This window comes from Oculina patagonica, chromosome 7 (genome assembly GCF_052425735.1).
Source record: "Oculina patagonica isolate OP01 chromosome 7, crgOcupat, whole genome shotgun sequence".
Classification (NCBI taxonomy): Eukaryota; Metazoa; Cnidaria; class Anthozoa; order Scleractinia; family Oculinidae; genus Oculina; species Oculina patagonica.
Window position 1 is genome coordinate 5,392,231 of NC_135764.1, and position 23,141 is coordinate 5,415,371.

A 23,141-nucleotide genomic window follows, 5' to 3' on the forward strand; every position below is an offset into this window, starting at 1 on the left:
TACGCTAGGTTTCACTGAATGAAACAAATATTATACAATGACGTCTTCACGTTGTCCTTCTCACCTGCACGGAATCTACAATGTGCCAACATATGTTATAACTAGTGGTAACCACAGCTTAGAAAGTGCGGACCTTGACGCACTTAGACAAGGTACTGGTAGGCAGTGCCGATAATTATAAATAAACGACTGAACAAGGAGGACTGAAATGATCAAATGGATAATAGACAATTATTCTGAGGAACGCGTCACGCAAGGATTTTTCGAACGCGTTGCAGTGTGAATTTAGATGTGATTTTTCTCAGTCGGTAAACTCGCTATGTTGTCAGTGTTATAACGAATTTCTCGACAATAACCGTTGTTGGAATCATTCGCTTTACCGTGATTTAAATGTTCTCAAAAGCAACACATAACGCCTTCAATGTCACAGAAAGTTTATCTAATGTGACAAGCTGTTTTTAAAATATCGCTCTTGGAGAACAGATTTTTCTCTTCCGGTGTTACGACAAACTGTCGTGATTAACACATTTTCGCATTCCGATCGTGCTTAGTGGAAGAACAAAAATTTTTAACTTCCGGTTCGGTCCTGGTTTATAAACGTGGCGCGCACGCGTAAAACGCAATCCGCTGGTACTGTCAAGATTAGGGTTGCGGGCCTCTCTTGGGCCCGCAATTAAGTTTTCATATAACGCGCGCTCTGATTGGCTGAAACAGTGTACTTATCAGAGTCCAGATGTACGGAGGAAATGTCACGCCATCGACCCAATATGGCCGACCACTATTCCCGAACGTCTTTCTCGGGTTTTGTCTTGACCCTAAAATCTTCTTTGACCTGAAAAACGAGAATGGGAACGAGCTTTTAGCGTCAGTTAATTCAAAACGTCCTGTTCTTAACAGCACAAATTGCACGGCGATAGAAAGTGAAATTTCGGTACAAGTCACGGGAAAAAAACACCGAGCCGGAAAGTAAGCTTTACAACAAAACAACCAACCAAAGATTTGAAAAACAGCTCAAGGCCGAAATTGAAGACATTATAACGAAAGCAGAAACGAAAAACACGAAAGATAGTACAAAATGGGCTATCTGAGTTTTTGAATACGAGTTTCACATTATTTAAGCTGAAGTACGAAATTTTAGATAAAACATACACAGCTACATTTTCGTGTAAAAAACAAAACAAAACAAACAAACAAACAGCAATTCAAAAAACAGAAAACTAAATTAGCTAGCGAATACACACACAACTCAGACTTATCACATACTTAATATTTTTTTCTGGCGTTTTCAAAACAGCTTGGTGCCGTGAAAGAAAAATTGCCAAAAGCCTTCACAAATGACCAACAAAGAAGCTAGACAACAACCTCGGTAAATTCTACGCCGAAGCTCGAACAAGAGACGGTGAACTTTACTCGAGGTCATCGCTTCTTGGATTTCGCAACGCTATCGAGAGACACCTAAACCCTAAACCTAGAAATTTTTATTGCAAAAGGGGGTTGAATTTCAAGCTTTAAACAAGCTGCTGCAAAGTTAGAAAATATTGAACAAGCGCGAAACAAAGAAAACATCGAACACAAGTTTACCTTTCATTCCAGAAGCAGACGTCCAGAAATTAAAAATCTCCAATGCAATTCAGGAAGACAATCCTGTTCCTATGAATGGAAGGCCACAGCAACCACAGCAGCCGATTCTTTTCCCCTTGAATCCGATGGTTGTAAATGATTCGCGAAACACGCCGCACGGCCGCAGCATGGTTTGATGGTTTCAAACTTGATGGTTTGACAGCTGTTGACAGCTGATGTCTTATTCAACCAATCAAATTATTTTAACCATTCTAACAAGTTTTGTGATTGGCTAATTGTTGCGTACTTTATCAGAGTACAGATGTACGCTGACGCCACTTCTACTCGCTTGAAAAAAGTTTGTTTTGAAAATAATTGCGCGAATTCGTGGGGAAATGAATGAATTTCTTAATTATAAAACAAATAAAGAAGCCTCGACTGTGCTCTGTTCTGTTGTAAAGCACTTAGGAAGGGACTAGAGCACTCAAGAAGTAGGGAGAAACACTCGCCTACGGCTCGCGTTTCACCCTACACTTCTTTACAGAGCACAGTCGAGGCTTCTTTATTTGTTAACTAAAGCCTGGTTTTCACTAGCGTCGCAAGCACAAGTGCAAGGATAACATGTCTTATTTCACCGTGAAAACGGCTTCGACGCAAGCAAAAGCACAAGCTCATTGCATTTTGATGCTTGTACTTGTGCTTGCTGCAAGCACAAGGGTCAAAATTTGTCCTTTTTGCGTGATTGCACTTGTGCTTGGGCTTGCGTCGCTGGTGAAAACCAGGCTTAAGAACGGTTGGTTTTATTTTTTGAAGATGAACATTTTTACCAGTATACCAAAGAATGTAAATCAATCAATCAATCAATCGATCGATCGATCAATCAATCAATCAATCAATCAACCAATCAAATCAAACAGTCAGTTAGTCAGTAGGTCAATAAATCAATCTATCAAGGTATCTTCTATCAATCATATTTATTTTTCAACACAAGATTGCAATATTCTACTCTTCTACACACTCGGCTTGAATGAATAACTAAAACATGAACAGTACCAACCTAACCAGAAACCTAACACAATAACATTTCAAGTATTGTTTTTTTAATGTGCCTAAGTACCATGTTTTAACTCAATTAAACCTTGTGTTATATGAAAGATCACCATGAAGATCATAGCAATTTCATTTTATTTCCGGGATGGCGTAGAAAGAAGTCGCATGCAAGGGTTCTATTATTGACATTCAACAGCAACGGCAAGAATAAATGAAACAAGAATTAGGCAGAGATTAAAGTGATTGCGTTCAAACAAGTCACATCGTTACGTTCCCTAAACAACGAAAATCATAGAATATAATTGACCATTAGTCATGAAACTTAATATTCACAGATCGGCTACTATCTATACTTTGAAATAAGTTGTTTTAACGCTAACCCAACCCCTATTTCACTAGAGTTTTGAAAATGCACGGCCACGCCTAGATTTAGAACTTGTCATCATGCTAGTACAATTTCGCAAGTAGCGACATAGGTAAATACTTCAATTAGCGAACACCTGAAACAAAATAAGCGACGTCATCTATCTGCGAGACATATTTTACTTATACCTTAGATCCAGTAATCATGATAAACTGTTTATGTGTTGCTATATTACCCGCGAGGTACGTTCCGGTTTACACAGATGATGCACAAAAAACACAAATCAAATCTTTCAGGGTTTAATTATGTGCCTAAGGTACTGCCGTATTTGTAACCGACAGTTAAAAGAGGTCATCATATTTTGCCAAAATACAGTCGAACCTCTCCTCTGCTATAAAGCCGAACTTCTTTAATCAGGATACCGACAACATCGTCTCTTTCTGACCAAGTGAACTGTTCGTAATAAGGAGATGTCCGTATTACAGAGGTGCCAATAAGAAGCGCATAGACTGTGCGGACATCCATCCACATCTCCCCTACTACAGACAGCTCACTCGGTTCGAAAGAGAGCAAAGTTTTTATAACTTCTACCTCTGTAATACGGACACCTCCATAATAAGGTTTTTTATTTATTTATTTTTTTTATTAATGCTTACAACAATGCTTACAACAATACAATACACACAAGGAAGAAAAAAAAAATTACAATGTAATAAAGTAAGGAAACAAAACGAAACGATGTATTACAAATCTCTACACTAATTAACCATAGGAACATAATAAGCACAAGAACGATAAAGGGGCAGGAAAAAGAGGACGAGATCAATATGGTGGCAGAAATTAAAAATGCAGGGCTGTTGGTGGCATTGCCAAGGCAAGTGGGGGTAGAAAGTGGAATGTCAGGGGATACAAGGGTTTTCTTTGGTTATTTGACCAAAGGCAACAGAAATTGATTTGATTGTAGTATTGAGATGAATCTGGTGTTAAACCCATAGCAACATTACACTCCAATGAGTTGTTATTTGGATTAATTTTGCACTGCGTCATCCTTGATGTCACATCGGCCCAGAAGGATTCCGTTTTAGGGCATTTCCAGAAAAGATGAATTAATGTTTCTGGCACCTCACGGCAGAAGGAGCACTTAGAGTCATCTTTAATTCCTATTTTATACAAGAAATCGTTTGTTGAAATTCTTCGGTGCAAAAATTTAAATTGAAACTCTTTCAGTCTGGTGCTTTTTGTGCACTTCGAAGCTAGCTGGTACGTCTTTTGCCATTTAATATCTTCAGCATTTGTGATGTTTCAATCATTCATCCATTTCTGCTGGCTTTGGGTTGGAGCAGTTGATTTTTTGGCAACGAGTTTAGAATATGCAAGTCGGGTTGCACTTTGTGTTGTCATTAACTTAGTAGAGAAGTTTCCGTACTCGGGGCTATTGTTTACAAAATTACATTTGTGCGTGTTCCAAGTAGACTTGATTGTAGATACCAGGCCGTAATATCTTAAAGGGCACGCATTGATATTATTTAGTTCTTAGTTCATTTAAGGACAGGACGTTGTTTTAGTCATCTTTCAAATGTTTCACTTTTTTAATGCCCTTGTTAAACCATTCTTTGTAGAAAATAGGGCGGTTATCAATTCTAATTAGCGAGTTATACCATAGGGATTGATCAAGAAATTGTTTCTCAGAAATTATATTGTCTTCCAAATTTGCTTCTGACCAGATTGTCAAAACTTCTTTTATAAAACTATTTGAAGCTTTTGCAGTGCTGGTTGTATCTTTCTTGTCGAGGTTTCCTGTAAGGGCTATTTTTCCTCCAAATGTTCCTAGTTCTAAGTCAAAGAAAAGTTTCCATTTTCCTTGGTTTTCAGTGCCAAGATATTTCTTAATCCAAGTTACTTTTAGCGACTTACTGAAAGACTGAATATCTATCATTTTAAGACCCCCGTGAGAATAGTCGTTAATCATTACATCTCGTTTGATTTTGTCACCTTTTCCATTCCATAAAAATGTATAGAAAAGTTTGTTCGCTTCTTTGATTGCACTCACATCTGTACATAGCGGAGATAGTACATAAACAAGTTGGGAGGTCGCTAGACTTTACCAATTAGTGTAAGTCTGCGGTATTTCCAGCAGTCAAGGACATTCCGAACTTTAGCTAATCGTTCTTTATAATTCAGCATTATGGTTGCTTCAGGATCAACTGAAATCCATACACCCAAGGATTAAACTTTATATTTTGGCCATTTGAAATTCCATAATAAGGTAACTCTTTCCTGTTCCTTATGTGTCCGTATTACAGAGGCTCGACTGTACCTTGTCTACCTGTCTTACAATATCTGAAATACCGTAAAATTCCGGTTATAAGCCCCCCCCGGTTATTGCCCATCAACCTGGAAACAAAAAAATACATCCGATTATAAGCCCCCCCGGATATAAGCCCCCCTCCTTTTTGTGCGTTTTTAACTTAAAAATGTTTTTCGATCAACACTCCCGAGGCTTGTTTCGAAACGGTTTTTTTTTATTCCGCTTATAAGCCCTCCCGGATATAAGCCCCTCCGCTTATAAGGCCACTTAAAACCCCTTACGAAGTTGTATAAGCCCAGGGCTTATACCCGCAATTCTACGGTATAATATTACATATTTTAATAATTATATTAACTTTTCGTCTACCTGAATATAAAGACTACGGAAAAGTAAAGTCACACAACAGCTGCTGGAACGGGAAATGAAGCCCTCGCGCGCTACTTACAAAATTCGCTCGCTTTTTTCTACATGGTATCAATTTTTTTCATATGATTATCATAGTGTTCAACAAGAAAAGCATGACTACTTAATTCTTCCTGACAAATCCAACAGGTGTATGTTTTAACCTGGCGTGTAGATGGTGTTCGTAAAGCAGATATGAACGAAGATGGCTTCTCTGCTGTGTGTATTCTTTTATGCCTCCGAAGACTTCCCGCTTGCCTGAAACACTTGCCACACTGTTTGCATGTAAATGGCTTCTCTCCTGTGTGTATTCGTTTATGCTTCTGGAGACTTCCTGCTAGACTGAGACTCTTGCCACACTGTTTGCACGTAAACGGTTTCTCTCCTGTGTGTATTCGTTTATGCCGCTGGAGACTTCCTGCTAGGCTGAAACTCTTGCCACACTGTTTGCACGTAAATGGCTTCTCTCCTGTGTGTATTCGTTCATGCTGTTTGAGACTTCCTGCTTGGCTGAAACACTTGCCACACTGTTTGCACGCAAATGGCTTCTCTCCTGTGTGTATTCGTTTATGCCGCCGGAGATTTTCTGCTCGGCTGAAACTCTTGCCACACTGTTTGCACGTAAATGGCTTCTCTCCTGTGTGTATTCGTTTATGTTTCTTGAGATTTCCTGCTAGGCTGAAAGACTTGCCACATTGTTTGCACGTAAATGGCTTCTCTCCTGTGTGCATTCGTTTATGTCGCTGGAGACCTCCTGCTCTGCTGAAACACTTGCCACACTGTTGGCATCTATGATTCTTCGTTCCTTTGTGTAGGTCTTCTTGTCTTTCTTGTGGCTGGAGTTTGCTTATTTGGTTGAATGGCCTGTTTCCCTGAGCGTTCTTACCACGCATCATGTGATAGTCAATACTTTGGTGTGAGAGAACTAAGTTTCCTGTTAAGTAATAGAGATGGTATATGTGTAATTAACACATCGTCACACTGAGTTCACATTGACAATGAATTTGGTTGAATTTTAGCTGGCAGTTTCCATTTTCAGTAAGACGCCAACAATGTAAGAACCTGCTTGCCCAGGCAAAATCAAGAAGCTTCTTTTATGTGGGCTAAAGTTATAATATTATAAACACTCTTACCAAGGAGTTTGCCTTGACACTTAAATTATACATCACATGTATATAACCGGTTTTATATAGTAAAAAATGTTGTGGTTATTCATCGTGGTACAGTACAATAATTAAGTTTTTTTCTCGTTTGTCTCACGACGTAGTCACGTGTGATGGAGATCGCGACGTTTCGACTGCACACTGCTAGTATTCATCAGGCGATAAGGTCGACTGGTTGTGCGAAAACTTATAAAGCACGCTGCCGCGCTGTGATTGGTTGGTTTTTAACAGCTGTGATTGGTGCATTTCGATCCTCGCTGTTTCTTTGTCCTGTTGTTCCCTCAGCGGTCCGCTGCCGTACAGTTCTCCTGTTGTTTTTTGATCGTGGGCATCCATGCTTTAGGAATTTCAATTCCATTATCCCTGTTGATATTATTAGGGTGAAGTCTTATGTTAATTGCCTCTTTGACCCTGCGTTTGTACCAGTATGGGTCACGATCAATAAACTTTACCTCATTCCAAAGCGGGTAGTGCCCGGGTGGTTGGTGTGTTCTGCAACGGCGGAGGTCTGGATACGGGCGAGTCGGATGTCTCGGTCGTGATCTTTGATCCTGTCTTGCATAGGTCTTCCCGTCTGTAAACTTTGCCACATTCAAAACCATCTGTTATCTCCAAGGAGAAAAAAACATCTGTCATCTGTTCTTGTATCTAATGGTTATTCTTTTTCTTTCTTGCAGAAGATCACCAAGACCAGAAAACCGATCACCAATGCTGAACCCGTGACTGAGTTTAAATCCACTGCGGTTTTGCCCTACGTCAAAGGCCTTTCCGAACAACTTCGCTGCTGGCTACAACAACAAGGAATGCGCGCTGTTTTCAAGTCGGAAACCACACTACGATCACAACTAGTACGGCCGAAAGACGCTGTTGATTCCACTAAGCAAGATGGCGTTGTGTACAGGATTCCCTGTGAATGTGGCAAAGTTTAGCTGAGGGAACAACAGGACAAAGAAACAGCAAGGATCGAAATGCACCAATCACAGCTGTTGAAAACCAACCAATCACAGCGCGGCAGCATGCTTTATAAGTTCACGCACAATCAGTCGACCTTATCGCCTGATGAAGACTAGCATTGTGCAGTCGAAACGTCGCGATCTCCATCACACGTGACTACGTCGTGAGACAAACAAGAAAAAACTTAATTAACCGGTTTTGTTAGGCTTACCACAAATACACTTATGAATAAATACTGTATAAACCAAACCCGAGTTTTGTCATTTTTTGGTGATTAATAACTAAAGTACCGTATTTTCTCGATTAAACGCCGGGCGCCGAATAAACGCCGGGTCTCCAAGTTGTATTTGAAAATCAACCCCTTAGACAATTATTAAAGGTTGAATATGCTTTAAAAATAATGTCTAATTATATAGCTGTCAAAAATAATGAATAAAAATCATTTCTTAGAAACATAGGGCTTGAAAAACCTCCTGAATTCAAATAAACGCCGGCCCTTTAGGGCCAAGTTTGAAATAAACGCCGGGGGCGTTTAATCGAGAACATACGGTATACCTCCTTCATAGAAATTAAGAATCCAATCAAGAACCTGCTTACCTTTAATTGCCAATCACAGTAAAAACCCGCGTATAAGAATCTAAAATTTAAGAACCTGTAAGGCTTAAATTTTCATTTTAAACCCCCTTTTTATAAGAACCTATTCAGCCTAAAATTTTCAATAGGTTCTTATTTTACAAAAATGAAGCCACAGATGAAAATACAGAAAAAAAAAAGTCTAGACATGCATGCTAGTACTTTGGAAAGATAAATTTATTGTATGGTTATCATCTAAACTGTAATCTAGATATTTAAATAATACAGCAATATAGTCCATATCACATATGCCCTGCAGTAGTTATCTGGGCTGATCGGAAGTGCCCCTATCAAATTAAGAACCTATTTAGGAACCTAAGTGGCCTAAAATCCCACTTAATACCATTTCTATAAGAACCTATTTAGGCGAAGTTGGAAAAATCTTGGTTCTTATACGCGGGTTTGATTTTGCTTTCCATTTTGTGATGTCACATCGAAAACTACAACTCCCAAAAAAAACTCAAACTGTTTTCCAGTTCCCTCCACAGGTCAAGTTTTTGGGTCGGGGGTTTCATTGTAAACAAAAAGCTTAACCAATAAATCACAAAGCTAAAATCAATATTATTTTCTGCCAATCATGGGTTAGTTCAGTGTGCTTTGAACAGGCAGTACAGTAAAATGACAGTTGCTACCATCCCCAAGCCTAACCACAGGGTAGAACTCTTCGTCTCTCACACTGGGGTTGTGCAGAGGGTGGGGACTATTGAGTTTAATATTTGATTGGAAGGGTAAAACTGCCAACATGAACTAAAAAGAAAGGTGCAAATATGTGGCCTGGTGCTTATTTAAAAAACATATTACAGTCGAAATAGTCAGTGTGTGCCGCCTTTTATTCCAGAATAGTTTTGATTAACGGCGAACGGATTGCATTATTTGTTTCAAAAATTCAAATTCAATTTGAATAATGGAAATCATCCAACCATAAACATGTGAAAGCCTGATGGTTCCAAGGTTCAGAAACAAGAACCAAATAGAATTAGAGGTTATCAACTAATGACAAAATTCTTATGTGTTTGATTAACATACATGTAAATGTACCTGTACATCCTCTTGAATAATTGCCTTCCTTTGACCAAATGTAATGACAAACCCAAAAACAAGGACTCTGCAAACAAATGATAAAATGTCAAGGTTGTAAACAAATTCCGAATGTGACCTCCCTCTCAAATAACAGCACTCCAAAGTAGTGACCATGGAGTGCAGAGTATAGAGTGTGGAATGCAGAGTCAGAAATAGAATTACAGTTGAAGCTCTCTTAACGGACACTCTCGTAAGTGGACAGCTCTACTTACGGCCGCCTTTTTTGAAACCCTGTTTTAACTCCCATACAAACTCTGTATTTTTACATTCTCGAAGCGGACATTCCCGTAAGCGGCCGCAGACACTTTCAGAGATTACAGCGTAGACGTTTTCTTTGTTTTTAAGCTCCCGTAAGAGGACACCCCAAAGAAAAATCCTATGAACAACCTCTGTATCTTGTTTTTATCAATCAACTTTACATCGCCGTTCGTCACAATGATTTTACAGTAATTACAGTACAATGTTTCAGTGTTTGTTTTATCTTCATCCACGTTTGTCCAGTTACTGTTGGCTGGGCAAGCTCCCGGAAGTGGCCATATATCCCCCACATCTCTAGTGGCCACTTACGAGAACCATTCTCGTAAGCGGCCAGCTCCTGTTACAGACACTTTTTTCGCGTCCCGGAAGTGTCCGCTTACGAGAGCTTCGACTGTACCAATAAAAATAAATAAAATGAATAAAACATGACGGGGGCAGCTTACGTCATTTTACAATATAATCTGAATCGAGCAAGATTGAAAGTTCAGTTTTCCATAATTCCTCAATCGGTCCAGGCACTAAAGTTATGATTCCTTTGTTTTCATATGTTTTTTTAGACTGAGATTCAGATCATCTCATCATTTGCTGGCCATTTGTTACCCGGGTTGTTACCACTGGATAGAGTGTTGTAAATTAACAGCTGCAACTTAAATCAAATTTTGCCATTTTCAATGGTACGCTCCTAGTTACATTCCTGATGATTGACAACTATTCACCGAAGTGGAGGATATTTATATAAATAGTTGATTAAGTACATGTATATGGGAGGCACGGTGGCCTAATGGTTAGTGCGCCGGACTCCGGATCGAGCGGTCCGGGTTCGAGACCTGGCCGGGGTCATTGTGTTGGGTTCTTAGGCAAAACACTTTACTCTCATAGTGCCTCTCTCCACCCAGGTGTATAAATGGGTACCGGCGAATTTACTGCTGGGGGGTAACCCTGCGATGGACTAGCATTCCCATCCAGGGGGGAGTTGCAATACTCCTAGCCACTTAATGCTACAGAAACCGGGATAAGCTCCAGCCCGATGAGCCACTTGGCTCGACAGCAGGCTATACCCCTTTTACCAAACAGTGAGATAATATTATTAGCTTGAAACAATGTCTTTTGACTCGGTTTGTTAAGCTAAGGACTATAGTTTTCACGCCATGTTGTTCGGAGGTGAACAGGCTCGTAGTGTGGATTCTCTTGAGGGGGGTTCTTTTATTTTTGGGGGGTATTTTTTTGGCGCTGGAGGCACTAACCCCAGTGGGGGTACTTGCAGTATACATGACGGGGGGGGGGGGGGGGTCCGACGGAGCTTCATATTGTGAACCCAAAAAAATATGTGAGCCTGAAATACTAATTTCTCGATACTAATTTATTTAATCAAACAGACTTTAAGACCTAAAAAAATACATGACAGATCTCTTGACCTAAAAAAATACCAAGGGTGTAAATTTTCGACCCAAAAAAATATATGTACCCCCCCCTGGGGCGCTAACATGTGTGTTGTGAGCCTCTGGGGGGGTCTGGGGGCATACCACCTGGACATTTTGCGAATTTAGGTTTTTCCTGCATTTTGACATCATTTCTGAGGTGGGATGCATTTTCCCCTATTTTCAAAATTAGCTCTTCGGAAAGTAATTTTCATTCTAAAAAAATTCTGAAATGTTCAGAAATGAGTAGGCGCATTTAGACAGTTTTCAAAACACAAATATTAAAATTACATGCAGGGTGGATGAGTGGACAAGAAATTGAAAAAAATTAATGATGAATTATCTGACATGCTATACAATTATTTATACCATGCCATAGAAAATACAGCCAATCAGAATTCAGGAAAGCCGTTGTATATTCGACGGTGTTCAACTCAACCATCCCATCGTGCGCTGCTTTCTTATTCTCAACGTAATTTAGTCGGCATATTTCTATGGCATGGTATAAAATAGTTACACAACACTTTCTCGTGGTATACTATGGAATATCCCACTTGACACACTCGCCTAAAGGCTTGTGTGTATACCGCAAAAATACAAGTGACTCGTGGGATATTCCATAGTATACCACTCGAAAGCGTTGCATAACTAGTATGTATTTTAGAAACAACTACTGAACATGTTCCACATCTTAGCAAGTACAGAATATCTGTTTGTCATCGTTCCCCGGGGTAATTCTATAATTTTCAGAAATTTTGGTAAGAGGTTATTTTGCAATGCTTACACACTGTTTTAGACTAAGAGCTTTGTCCAGAAATCCACAAAACAAGAAATGTGCATGCTTGCTTATCCAGCCAACCAATGCTAGTTCTGATTTCTGCGGGCGCCACTACAAGGATGGAAAGCAAGGCGAACATCAATTAATCAACCCAAAAGATTAGAACTTCTCATTATAGTGCCAAAATGTTGCAGCTGCCTTCAATAATCCTGGCAAGGAAAGTAGTTGTGTAATCGACCAAAAAAAAATTTTATCTTTTCAAATGCCGACTTCAAAAATTGTAGGGGGTTAATCGAACCCCTTGAGCCCTTCCCCACCCTATGGGCCTGGTGAATAGCAAAGGATATTTGGAGTTTGAGAAGCCAATAAGCGCACGCCACTAAGCCAATAAGCGCACGCACACTCTATCCAATGTTTGAGTGTATACTAATAGCATATATTCCTTCTAGTTCCAGCGCACTTCGTATTTCCCTGGCTTGTCGCTTCACCAAAACTGTCTCGATTTTAACAGGAACATTTATTCCGCAACCAGCTCGCTATCTTTCCTTTGGGTCATTGACTGGATTGCTCAAATATTATGTTTTGTTTCTTTAGGATCAAATAAAAGACAAAGATTATTCAATACCAGGTCCAGTCACTTAATCCAAAACTGTTTAAAGAATGAATAAACAACATTTTTTTTACTCGCTCATTAGGTTCCAATTTGTTTATTTTTAATTTTCACTTCAAGTTCAATTTCCGAACTTAATTGAACTAAATCAAACGAGTTAATTTCAATTTCGTTCGACTTGGTTCGGAAATCAAACTCACAAAAAAAGTTGTCCGTTTCGTTCGATGACTGAACAGCATCCAATTTCGTCGTTCGATGTCTTTCGAATTGTTTCAATTGAGTTCGATGAAAAATTCGTTCGGTTTTGTTCGATGTGATACGCCGGGTCTTATTCTAGTGCTAGAATGCGGGTGTGCAACAAATTAAATGCAGACTGCAAAGCTGCATACTTGCAGCCTCTTTGTTATAATGTTTTACCATTAGTGCTAATGTTGAAAGCCAAGCGTAAAACAGTTTAGGGTTTGCAGGGATGTAGAAAGTGAGCTGATCTCACCTCTTTCAGCAAGTGAGATCAGCCGTAAGCCAGCTCTTTGCTACATCACTGCACTGGCTTGAGGGTTATTCAGTCTAACTGGAGCGGTATTCATTCACCGGTCTGAGGCTTACCTCAGAGACTGCAGGTCTGCAATGATCGCCAATTTTGAACTGCATGGTGTATCAAAACACAGTAGTAGAACTTGCTATGGTCGAAACAGTTTATCACACCTGATTAAACTGCGTGGTACTCTGAACGTATGGTGTTATGGTAAACAGATATCTTGCCCTGCAGTTTATCTCGATCGTTAGCTTTGTAGTTACAAGTAAGACTTACCTTTTCCAAAAGAAGTTGAACCTTTGAGCCACGAACTTCACAACGCAACCGACGCCGCCATTATCAAAACTCTAGTGCCCAGTTTTACTCGTCACCGGCCAGAAACTCGAATCATGTAAAATCAGAAATGGACTTGTGGAAAAGAACTTTTGACGTAACACTGCAGTCATCCGTGTAGTTACTCAGTTACCGATGGAGACCCAAGACTGGGCACAGAAATCTGTGCGGCAAAGTTATAGAATGAAATGACTTACGATGATTCATTGCCAAATCTAAATGAAACATTTTATTTCATTCACTTTAAAGGGACCCAATTCAATCGAAGGTTGAGAAGATTTACGCAGAACATTCATTTTAATCTTTCGCCTAGTCGGGATCTTCCACTGCTTCACCACAAGACTGGATTTAAACTAATTATACTGAGATAAAAGTATTAAAACTCAACTGGTGGATCGTTTGGAATAGGAAACCAGGCTCTTAGTCTATAAAGCAACTCACATCCAAAGCAAAAAGAAGCTATTAGACGTATTTAGAATATTGGAGACAAATGTATTCAGTTCAGTTCAGTTCACGACACACACACGCAAAATATCTCCTTTGAACGTCGCTGACGGAAAGTTGGGGTGGGTGGGTAACATTTGGCTCTATTCACTGGGGGGGGGGGGAGGGTGGGGGCGCTGAAGCATGTAAGTATTGCCAAAATCCTAGTTTTGTCGATGATAATGCTATGTTCACACGGGACCGGTTCCAAATGAATCCGTTTCAAAAATTGTACTGAAACAAATATTCACCACTTCTTCGGTGAATAATTGTTAATCATAAGATCGTTAGTGTCCGTGATCTAATGCTATCCCTCCATCACCCTTATCAATGTTGCTAGCCAACTAATAGCATGTCCAAAAATTAAATGGAACAACTTTAAGTTGGCTTACTGCAGTTTTTAGGGGGTACATGAGCCCAATTTTCAACTCTCTATAAAAATGTTCATAACTGTTTTATCTTTCTCTTATCCTTGTTTTTACAGCATACGACTATCATGGCAAAATTTAAACAATAAAAATGCTAATAAGCAATCAATAAACAGCCAAAATAAACAACTAAGTGCTTAAGAGGAAACTGGGCACTAGCAGTTTCAATGGAGTTCATTTCCAAATCTACACGAATGTCCGAAAAATTAACGAAATTATAAATTGGTTCTGATTTAACACTAAGATAGATTAATATTAGCAAAATAGAAAAATGTGATTCTTTGCCTGTTTAAAAGTAGCGGCAAATTCTGTCTTACAGATTTTTATTGAGTGATGAATACGTCACTGCAAGGAAATAACTACACGTTAACTTCTGCGGTTTGATAGAGAATGTTTGCAAGACGTGTTGTCAACACTTTCATTAAAGAACGAACTCGGTTCGTTTAAAGAAACAACAACAAATAGTATTGTGGGGCGGAGGCTATGCGCGTCGTTTCGGGAAGACAGACTTACCAGCTATTTTACCGAGTTGTTTCGGCAAGCCTACTTTTTACCTCTTGGTAATGATTATTGCCCCCGCAGGGTTTTGGCCCAGAGGCCAAAACCCGAGGAGGCATCATTGTAATCCGCGCGAATATAGAGTATATATAGTATATACCAGAAAAATTCTCGATTTGATCAATTTTTGCCCGCAAATAGTCTCGGGAGTTGTAAAATGCCGACAAGCTGAAAGCCCGCAAGTAGGTATCGGGAGTTGAAATGCCGACATACGGTGATTGGTCAATGATGACGCAAGTAAACGATGATTGGGTAATGATGACAGCTCAAGCATGAGCACGTGTACGGATGACAACAAGCAAACAAACGACGCTTGTAAAGGTTGATTAGTTGGGCAGAATTTTGAAAAAGATAATTTGAGGTTTTATCCGAGGCCTATTCATTTCACAATGTCTTAAATAATAATAATAATAATAATAATAATAATAATAATAATAATAATAATAATAATAATAATAATAATAATCGATATTTTAACAGGGTGACCCCTTCAGTCGCAAGACTGGTATCAACGGGGGCCCTGTGTAAAATAAAATGTATAAAATATCTATCTATCTATAAAAACTACTTTAAAAAAGATACCGCTAAAATGCTAAAAAAAGTTAAAAAGTTATAAAGAAGTACCAGTGTTCTATAAAAATAAGTAAATTACGAATTAAAAATGTTCTAAAAATAACCTAAGAATAAAAAGCAGAGATAGCTTGGAAACGTTCCTTTGGCTGCATAGTCTTAATGTTCGTCGGGAGACCATTAAAAATGGATGCACCATGATAATAAAAAGACTTTTTAGCGACATCTAAATGAATGTTTGGAAGTATAATGTCAGTAAAAGACGATCTAGTGCATCTCTGATTAAAAACATGTTGCTTGTCGCCCTGGCTACGTAACAGGAAATAGTCTTTAAAATATGAGGGAACGTCTCCGACCAAGCACTTGTTAACTAACAGTGCACAGTGCTTTTCCATAGTTTTTGTAAGAGGCGGCCAACGTAGGTTCTCGAGTATTGTTTCCGTGGCTATGTCAGGTTTAAAACCGTATACTATTTTCGCAGCTCGTCGTTGTAGGCGTTCAAGAGACTTTCTGTTAGTGCTGCCCAAAGGGCAAAAGCACGTATCACAATAGCTTATTATTGGTAATACTGTGGACAAATAGATCTTATTTGCTGCTTCCGTGGTTAAACAACCTCTTAGTCGTGACAAGAGGCCAAGTCTGCTGGCAACCTTTGACCTTACATAGCTTATGTGATCGTTGAAAGATAAACACTCATCTAATATGACTCCTAGGTACTTGAACGATTTAACTTGGTTAACTTCCTTCCCTTCCATGCAAAGTGGGCTATGGGATTCGGATCTAATTAGCCTCTGCCGAGTTCCAAATAAAACGTACTCAGTTTTCTTAATGTTGAGAAAGAGACCGTTCGCTGTTAACCAGTTAGAGACATTATTGAGATCGAGACTTATGTTAAGCTGTAGCTGGTCAATGTTTGAAGCCGCAGTGAAAATAACGGTGTCGTCCGCATATAACATAACACTTGACAGACCAACGGCTAAAGGAAGGTCGTTTATGTAAAGAATAAACAGAAGAGGCCCTAACACGGAACCTTGAGGTACTCCGCTACTGATGTTGGCGGCAGAAGAAAGGTGATTTTCAATGGACACGCTTTGAGTCCTGTTATTAAGATAGCTCTCAAACCACGAGAGAGGCTGGTCTCGAATTCCATATCTGTACAGCTTGTTTAAAAGACCATCATGAGGAACAGTATCGAATGCCTTTTTCAGGTCAATAAACACTGCCCCCGTCAATAGCCCTTTGTCCATATGTCCACGAATTTTATCTGTAAGGAAAGTGACGGCCAACTGAGTTGAATGATTTGCGCGAAAACCCGATTGATAAGGCGAGAGGAGAGAGTTTTCTGATAGGTAGCTATGTAGCTGATGGAAGACAGCTTTCTCCAAAATTTTCGACAGGATCGGTAAAATTGATATAGGCCTGTAATTGTCCAGATCATCTTTGTTTCCAGATTTGAACAAGGGTACAACCTTTGAAAAACCCGAAAGCAATGCAATTGTTGAAAAGACTTCGCGATAATTAACTAAGTAACTCGCAGAGAAGTAAGAAAATCCACATTTTTACATCTGAGTGGCCGAAGAAGAAACTGTATGTCTAGGAACACGTACGAACATATCAAGCCATATCTTCAAATTTGTCTGCGATTTACGATAAGCAAGCCTTAGTCCCAAACCGCGATTTACCAATCGCAAACTACTTGAACGAAGAAAAGCCTTGATCAGTCTATCTCCGGACGAGATTTACAAGAAATTTAAAAAAATATCTCGAGATAATTGTTTAAGACTCGCGGCAGGCGAAACCGGAAACCACAAGCGAGCGACTTGTAGAAAGTCAAGCGTTTTCATTGTCAAAGGTGAGAAATTCTTTCGTTATCCTTTCCTTTGATCGTTGTCATGAAGCGTGATTTACGATAAGAAAGCCTTTGTCCAACTGACCGTGATTTATCAGGCACAAACTACTTGAATGGAGAAAACTTCATAAGTCTTGATCGGTCCACTTCCGGACGAAATTTTAATTTTACAAGATGATATGCGGCAACAAGAAAAGAAATTCAAAAGAGATCTCGAGATGCATTGTGATTATTTAAAACTCGCGGCAGGCGTTTGCTTTGACAGAGGTAAGAAATTCTTTCTAAAGATTGATCATTCTCATGTCATTCTTCATGCTCGGGCTCTCAGCCCATATATTTTAAAACAATTGGCCGGCTCAAATGGTAATTTTAAAACGTTTTGCTGTTTCTAAAGTTTATCCTCGCTGAGATCAAGACTTTACCACAGTGAGGTGAGTTCGATTCGAGCCCGCAAAGCGGCCCATTCAAAGCGACGAAGTTGCGAAAACGTGCCACGCAAGTCGCGATAGGTCGACCGTCCCGGCGTGTTAAATTAATAAAGACGGCGGACTTTTTCTAAAGCCGGTCTAGCTCAGCCTCCTCCTCAGGCGCCTCGATTTTCGCTGTAACAAAGCGAGAACAAAGCGAGCGCGGTAAGAGAGAGGCGTCTGGGTACGAGGCAGGGTCTAGCTTGAGTGTAGCTAAGATCCCCCACCACACCAAAACATGACAAAATGATGTCAAGATGCTGTTGCGTTATTGTAATTAAATGATTTACCGTATCATAATTAATAATTATCCAAAATAGAAAATTAATTTCCAATGAAATGTCTGAATTGTAGAAAAGGATGAACAGCAAAGAAAAACCGATAAACATCGTCGAAACTTCGGGGGCAACCTAGTGTCAGCTATTTCTAGTTAAAATGACTCTCGACTTCACTCACTCACTCGCTCCACTCTGATATTAAACAATCAATTTGCATTTAACGGTAAACGTGCTGGCAAAGGTCCTTTAAACGCATTTAGCGAATCAGAAACAAATTATTCTCCAACCCACGGTCTCTCTCTTACAGAGAACGCGGTTATTTACACAAGAAATTTCCTAAATGCGAAAAAGGGATCAAAGGTTACTACACTTTATTCTGGTGGTAAAAAATGCTCTTCGAAGCCTGAGAGCACAAGCCATCAATGACCCATTCACGCAACTCCCATGAAAAAAGAAAACATTCAAAGGCAAATGAAGTGAGATTGTGATTTACTGACGTTTCAGCCCACGCAGCACGTTTTTTTTCCGTCACGTCATCTCTTGCCTCGTCATCCGTTTTCCATCCTTTTGAAGCAAGCAAAAACACGTAGTGCTCAGGCGAACCTTTTTCTAATTTCATCGGCAGCTCAAAATCGCATTTCGTTAAGAAAGAACGGTAATTTAAAAGGCAATTCAGCGCATCTCAGACAGTAACAAACATATTCAAAGGTTACACTCTAAACGCAATGTGTCGATTAAGTCATTTATATCACCGTCGCAGTCCTGTCACGCAAGACCTTTAATAAAATCTATATTCTCGTTTTATCAATTCACTTGACGAGTTCTAAGGCTCAAAGAAACTTTTATGCCTTTTATACACTAAAACCATCAACACCAATCATTTGGGTCATCATAAAGTGCGAGTCAGCGAGGTAGCGAGGCATGCGATCCATTCCGGTTAGCCTATGTAGCACTTCGGTTAGCTTCTTGGGTAGTCTTATTATTTGGAGAAGGGATTACTGCCTTGCATGCCTCGCTGTCTTGCTTCCTATGCCTCGATGCCTCGCGCATTTGTAAGACTCGGAAACTCCGAGATGGTGTAGAGAATTAATCCGCATGTCAGGCTTCTATTATTTAGCCATTTGAGAGCGATCGAGAGCCGAAACACAGCGTTAAATTTAGTTCAATTTTACATTTTCACCAATAGCAGGAATAAACAGGAATAAAGCAGTAACTAGAAATTTTAGTTCTTGTTACATCGCTACATAAACATCAAAATCATACGATGTAATTTAGCAAAAAAGTAATGTAACTGAACATTCATTGATGGCCTATGAACAGTGATTTGGAATAAGTTGTTCAACTCTAACGCAACGCATATTTAATTTAAGTTGTCAACAGTCATTTCTAAATTTGGAAATTTCTACCATACTTCCGTGCAATTCCGAAAGTAGCGCGCTCGATTAGTTCTAAAAATGGCTATCGCTTGAAACAAAAGCGAAACACACTTTCCGGTATAAAAAGCAACCGGCTATACGACTATACCTTACACTCAGAAATAATCTGTTGAAATGTTGGATTGAGGTAAAACCCATAAAGTAAGTTCTAGTGATGCAAATAAACCTTACAACAACCTTTTCACTGCTGCTGCATTTCTCTTGGGAAGCCCAGTTAAGTCGGGCGGAGTTCTTACGTATCTAAAAACTTCGAGCAGGTGGCGTCATCACATTTTATCCAATTTATTACTACTTTATGACTACTTTATGACTACGGAAAAGTAGAGTCACCCAAAAGTTGCTAGAGTGGGAAATAAGGTCCTCTCGCGCTACTTACGAAATTCGTTCATACATTCCTCTATATACTATTGCTTTGTTTCATATGATTATCATAGTGTTTAACAAGCAAAGCATGACTTCCTAATTCTTCCAGACAAATCCAACAGCTGTATTTAACCTGGCCTGGTGCGGGTTTTTCCACGCTGCTTGCATGTAAACGGCTTCTCTACTGTATGTTTTCGTTCATGACGGCGGAGAGAACTTGGACCGTTGAAACACTTTTCACACTGTTTGCATGTAAAAGGCTTTTCTCCTGTATGTATTCTTTCATGTTGCTGGAGATTTCCTGCCTGGCTGAAACATTTGCCACACTGCTTGCATGTAAACGGCTTCTCTCCTGTATGTATTCTTTCATGTTGCTGGAGAGTTGCTGTATGACGAAAACACTTTCCACACTCATTGCACATAAATGGCTTTACCCCTGTGTGTATTCGTTGATGTTGCTGGAGAGCTCCTGCTTGGCTAAAACACTTGCCACACTGTTTGCATGAAAACGGCTTCTCTCCTGTGTGTATTCTTTCATGTTGCCGTAGAGTTGAGGCATGGCGAAAACACTTGCCACACTGTTTGCACGTAAATGGCTTATTTCCTGCGTGTATTCGTTTATGTTGCTGGAGAGTTGCTTTATGACTAAAACACTTTCCACACTAGCTCATTGCACATAAATGGCTTCACTCCAGTGTGTGTTCGTTTATGTTGCTGGAGAGCTGCTGCTTGGCTGAAACACTTGTCACACTGGGTGCACAAGAATGGCTTCTCTCCTGAGTGTATTATTTTATGTCGTTGGAGATGCCCTGCTCGGCTGAAACACTTGCCACACTGTTTGCACGTAAATGGCTTATTTCCTGTGTGTATTCGTTTATGTCGCTGGAGAGTTGCTGTATGACGAAAACACTTTCCACATTCATTGCACATAAATGGCTTCACTCCAGTGTGTATTCGTTTATGTTCCTGGAGAGTATATGCTCGGCTGAAACACTTGTCACAATGGGTGCACAAGAATTGCTTCTCTTCTGAGTGTATTGTTTTATGTCTTTGGAGATTCTGAGCTTCTTTACCAGGCACCATGTGATGGTCAATACTTCGGTGTGAGAGAACTAAGTTTCCTGTTAAGTAATGGAAATTTACGTAATTAACACATCGTCACACTGAGTTCACAATGAAATGTCTCGTCGGAAAAACATGAAAAGTAAAGAAACAATACCTATACCTAATCGTACCTTTTTGGTACGCTTCGGTAGCATATCAGGCGAGTTTGGTCGAGCCATGGTTCGTATTTTGGCGAGACCAAACGAGCCTGATATGCAGCCGAAGCGTACCGTTCCCAAATTCAACCAAAAATTCGATTATATTTATCCCTCTGTTGAAGCCACGCTTGCAAGGTACGTACTGCAAATTGTGTTGACTTGGTCTTCCACTCGTTTGATTAGAGTTTCATTTTCTAAATTTTCAAAATCAAAAGTAAGCGACAAATTTGGAAATTCCAACTGCATTTTTTCAGTCTGAATGTTGCAGTACTCGTCGGCAAACATCGCGCAATTGGCGAGCGCGCTCAAGTTTAGTTTTGGCGGGAAAGTTTTTCTCTTTTTACGACCGCTAAACACCGCTAAATTTAAATTACGAGATTCTGCTTTATTGGTAAACTCTTTTTAATTCATCGTACGGTAACAATTCTTTACTTGAAAGTGACCGTGATATCGTGGCGTATCAGGTCAGTGACTTGATATCGTAGGATATCAGGACAGTAGATCGCGCTTCTGATTGGCTACTTGCGAATTTGGGTATGGTAAAATACAATACAATACAATGTCTGCGGTCACACCTAGGCTACTAACTATAGTTTAAATAAAAGGAGTATAACTATAGTTAGCTTATTCCGTAATGTGTCCACTTCTCTGTTCACCTAGGGTCATCCCAATAAAATGTTTCGTTTCCCATCGCCCGACCGACCCATTTTTTTCGAAAAGTAAAAAAAAATCCAGATTATGTCACTAATCAAAGAAGCAAGTACTTCAATTTACAGCACGCGTTCTTGTTCTTTTTAATAAACTTCGATACTACGTTATAACGAACGAAAAGACCACGTTTTCGAGCTGACTTTGTAACCAGGCTTTCTCATTTAGCAGCCCGGCCTTTTTTTATTGGGATGGCCTAACTATAGTTACAAAATTTACGCATCGAAGATCCAAAACAATACAGACTAACTAAAGTTATACCCAAGCAGGGTTCATGGGCTAGTCTTAAGTTTACAAACAAACAAACAATCAGAATCTGACAATTCTCTTCGCACATGCAAGATGAACATAAAGATGCAAAATAAAGCGTAAAGTGAGGGGAAAAAAGAAAAACAACATGCGAAGAAATTACATAAAACTTATGTAAGCGAACAATAAAGCTTGAAATTCTTCGGGGTCAAGCATCCGTTAAAAGTTTTACCTTATTTCATTTTTTCTACAACGCTGAGTTGCCGTACAAAAAATAGAAAAAAGAGAGGAACAACTAGACAAAGCTTTTGCAGGATTTTACGGATCAACAACAAGGGCTGCCATGAACTAATTTTAATTCGAAATTATCCAAAGGCTAATCAGAACTAACTGTAGTTAACTGCATTGGTGTGACTGCAAAGTTAACCGAAAGCACTAACTACAATTAGGTATGACGTCACCTAACTAAAGTTAAACTTTAGTTACATTAGATGTGACCACAGCCAATATTCACCCATTCAACATTTGTGAGCACAAGCGCTCACTAAAACGTGTGCATCAACACAATGTAATAACAAAAGAAAAAAATAACTATACTATAAAATATGCCTAAAAAACTGTTAAATATTCAATATTAAAATATGTGCCATTGCAGAATGCATATAAAATTCCTACAAAACGTTAAATTTTGAAAATGAACTTTTGAGCACAGAATCCGGGTGACGATAATAATTCTCATAATCAAGCTGGTTCAATACACTTATTGTTTTAGACTGTGTGGCTTCCTAGCACTGAATGAAGTTTTTTCTTAACCATGCATTAAAAGAGGGGCTTGTAGAAGCAAAGTGCATTTTTTGCATTTAAACAAATTTGGCAATTTTCCAGTTAACTATTTTGGAATAGCTCACTTTGCCATCGAAACCCCTCAAATAATTTTCCCCACACAAACAGTAAAAACCTGTGTTTACGAACCTAGTAGTTTAAGAGCATGCTGGCAGAAATTTGCCATTTTAATATCCAAAACTAAAAGAACCTATTTAGCCA

The 23,141-nt window shown here is 39.4% G+C and overlaps 1 protein-coding gene across 1 annotated transcript in view; it reads right to left on the reverse strand.

Annotated features, from left to right (window-relative positions):
• LOC144661076 (uncharacterized) overlaps positions 1-23,141 on the reverse strand; it is a 60,485-nt gene that overhangs the window by 11,820 nt on the left and 25,524 nt on the right. Inside the window, exons 4-10 of the mRNA XM_078521781.1 lie at positions 20,569-20,858; positions 20,010-20,531; positions 16,148-16,954; positions 13,390-13,446; positions 9,473-9,539; positions 5,939-6,618; positions 482-489 (exon numbers count right to left, since the gene is read on the reverse strand). Of these exons, the coding sequence (XP_078377907.1) occupies positions 482-489; positions 5,939-6,618; positions 9,473-9,539; positions 13,390-13,446; positions 16,148-16,954; positions 20,010-20,531; positions 20,569-20,858 (2,431 nt within the window). The remainder of the gene's footprint in view (positions 1-481; positions 490-5,938; positions 6,619-9,472; positions 9,540-13,389; positions 13,447-16,147; positions 16,955-20,009; positions 20,532-20,568; positions 20,859-23,141) is intronic.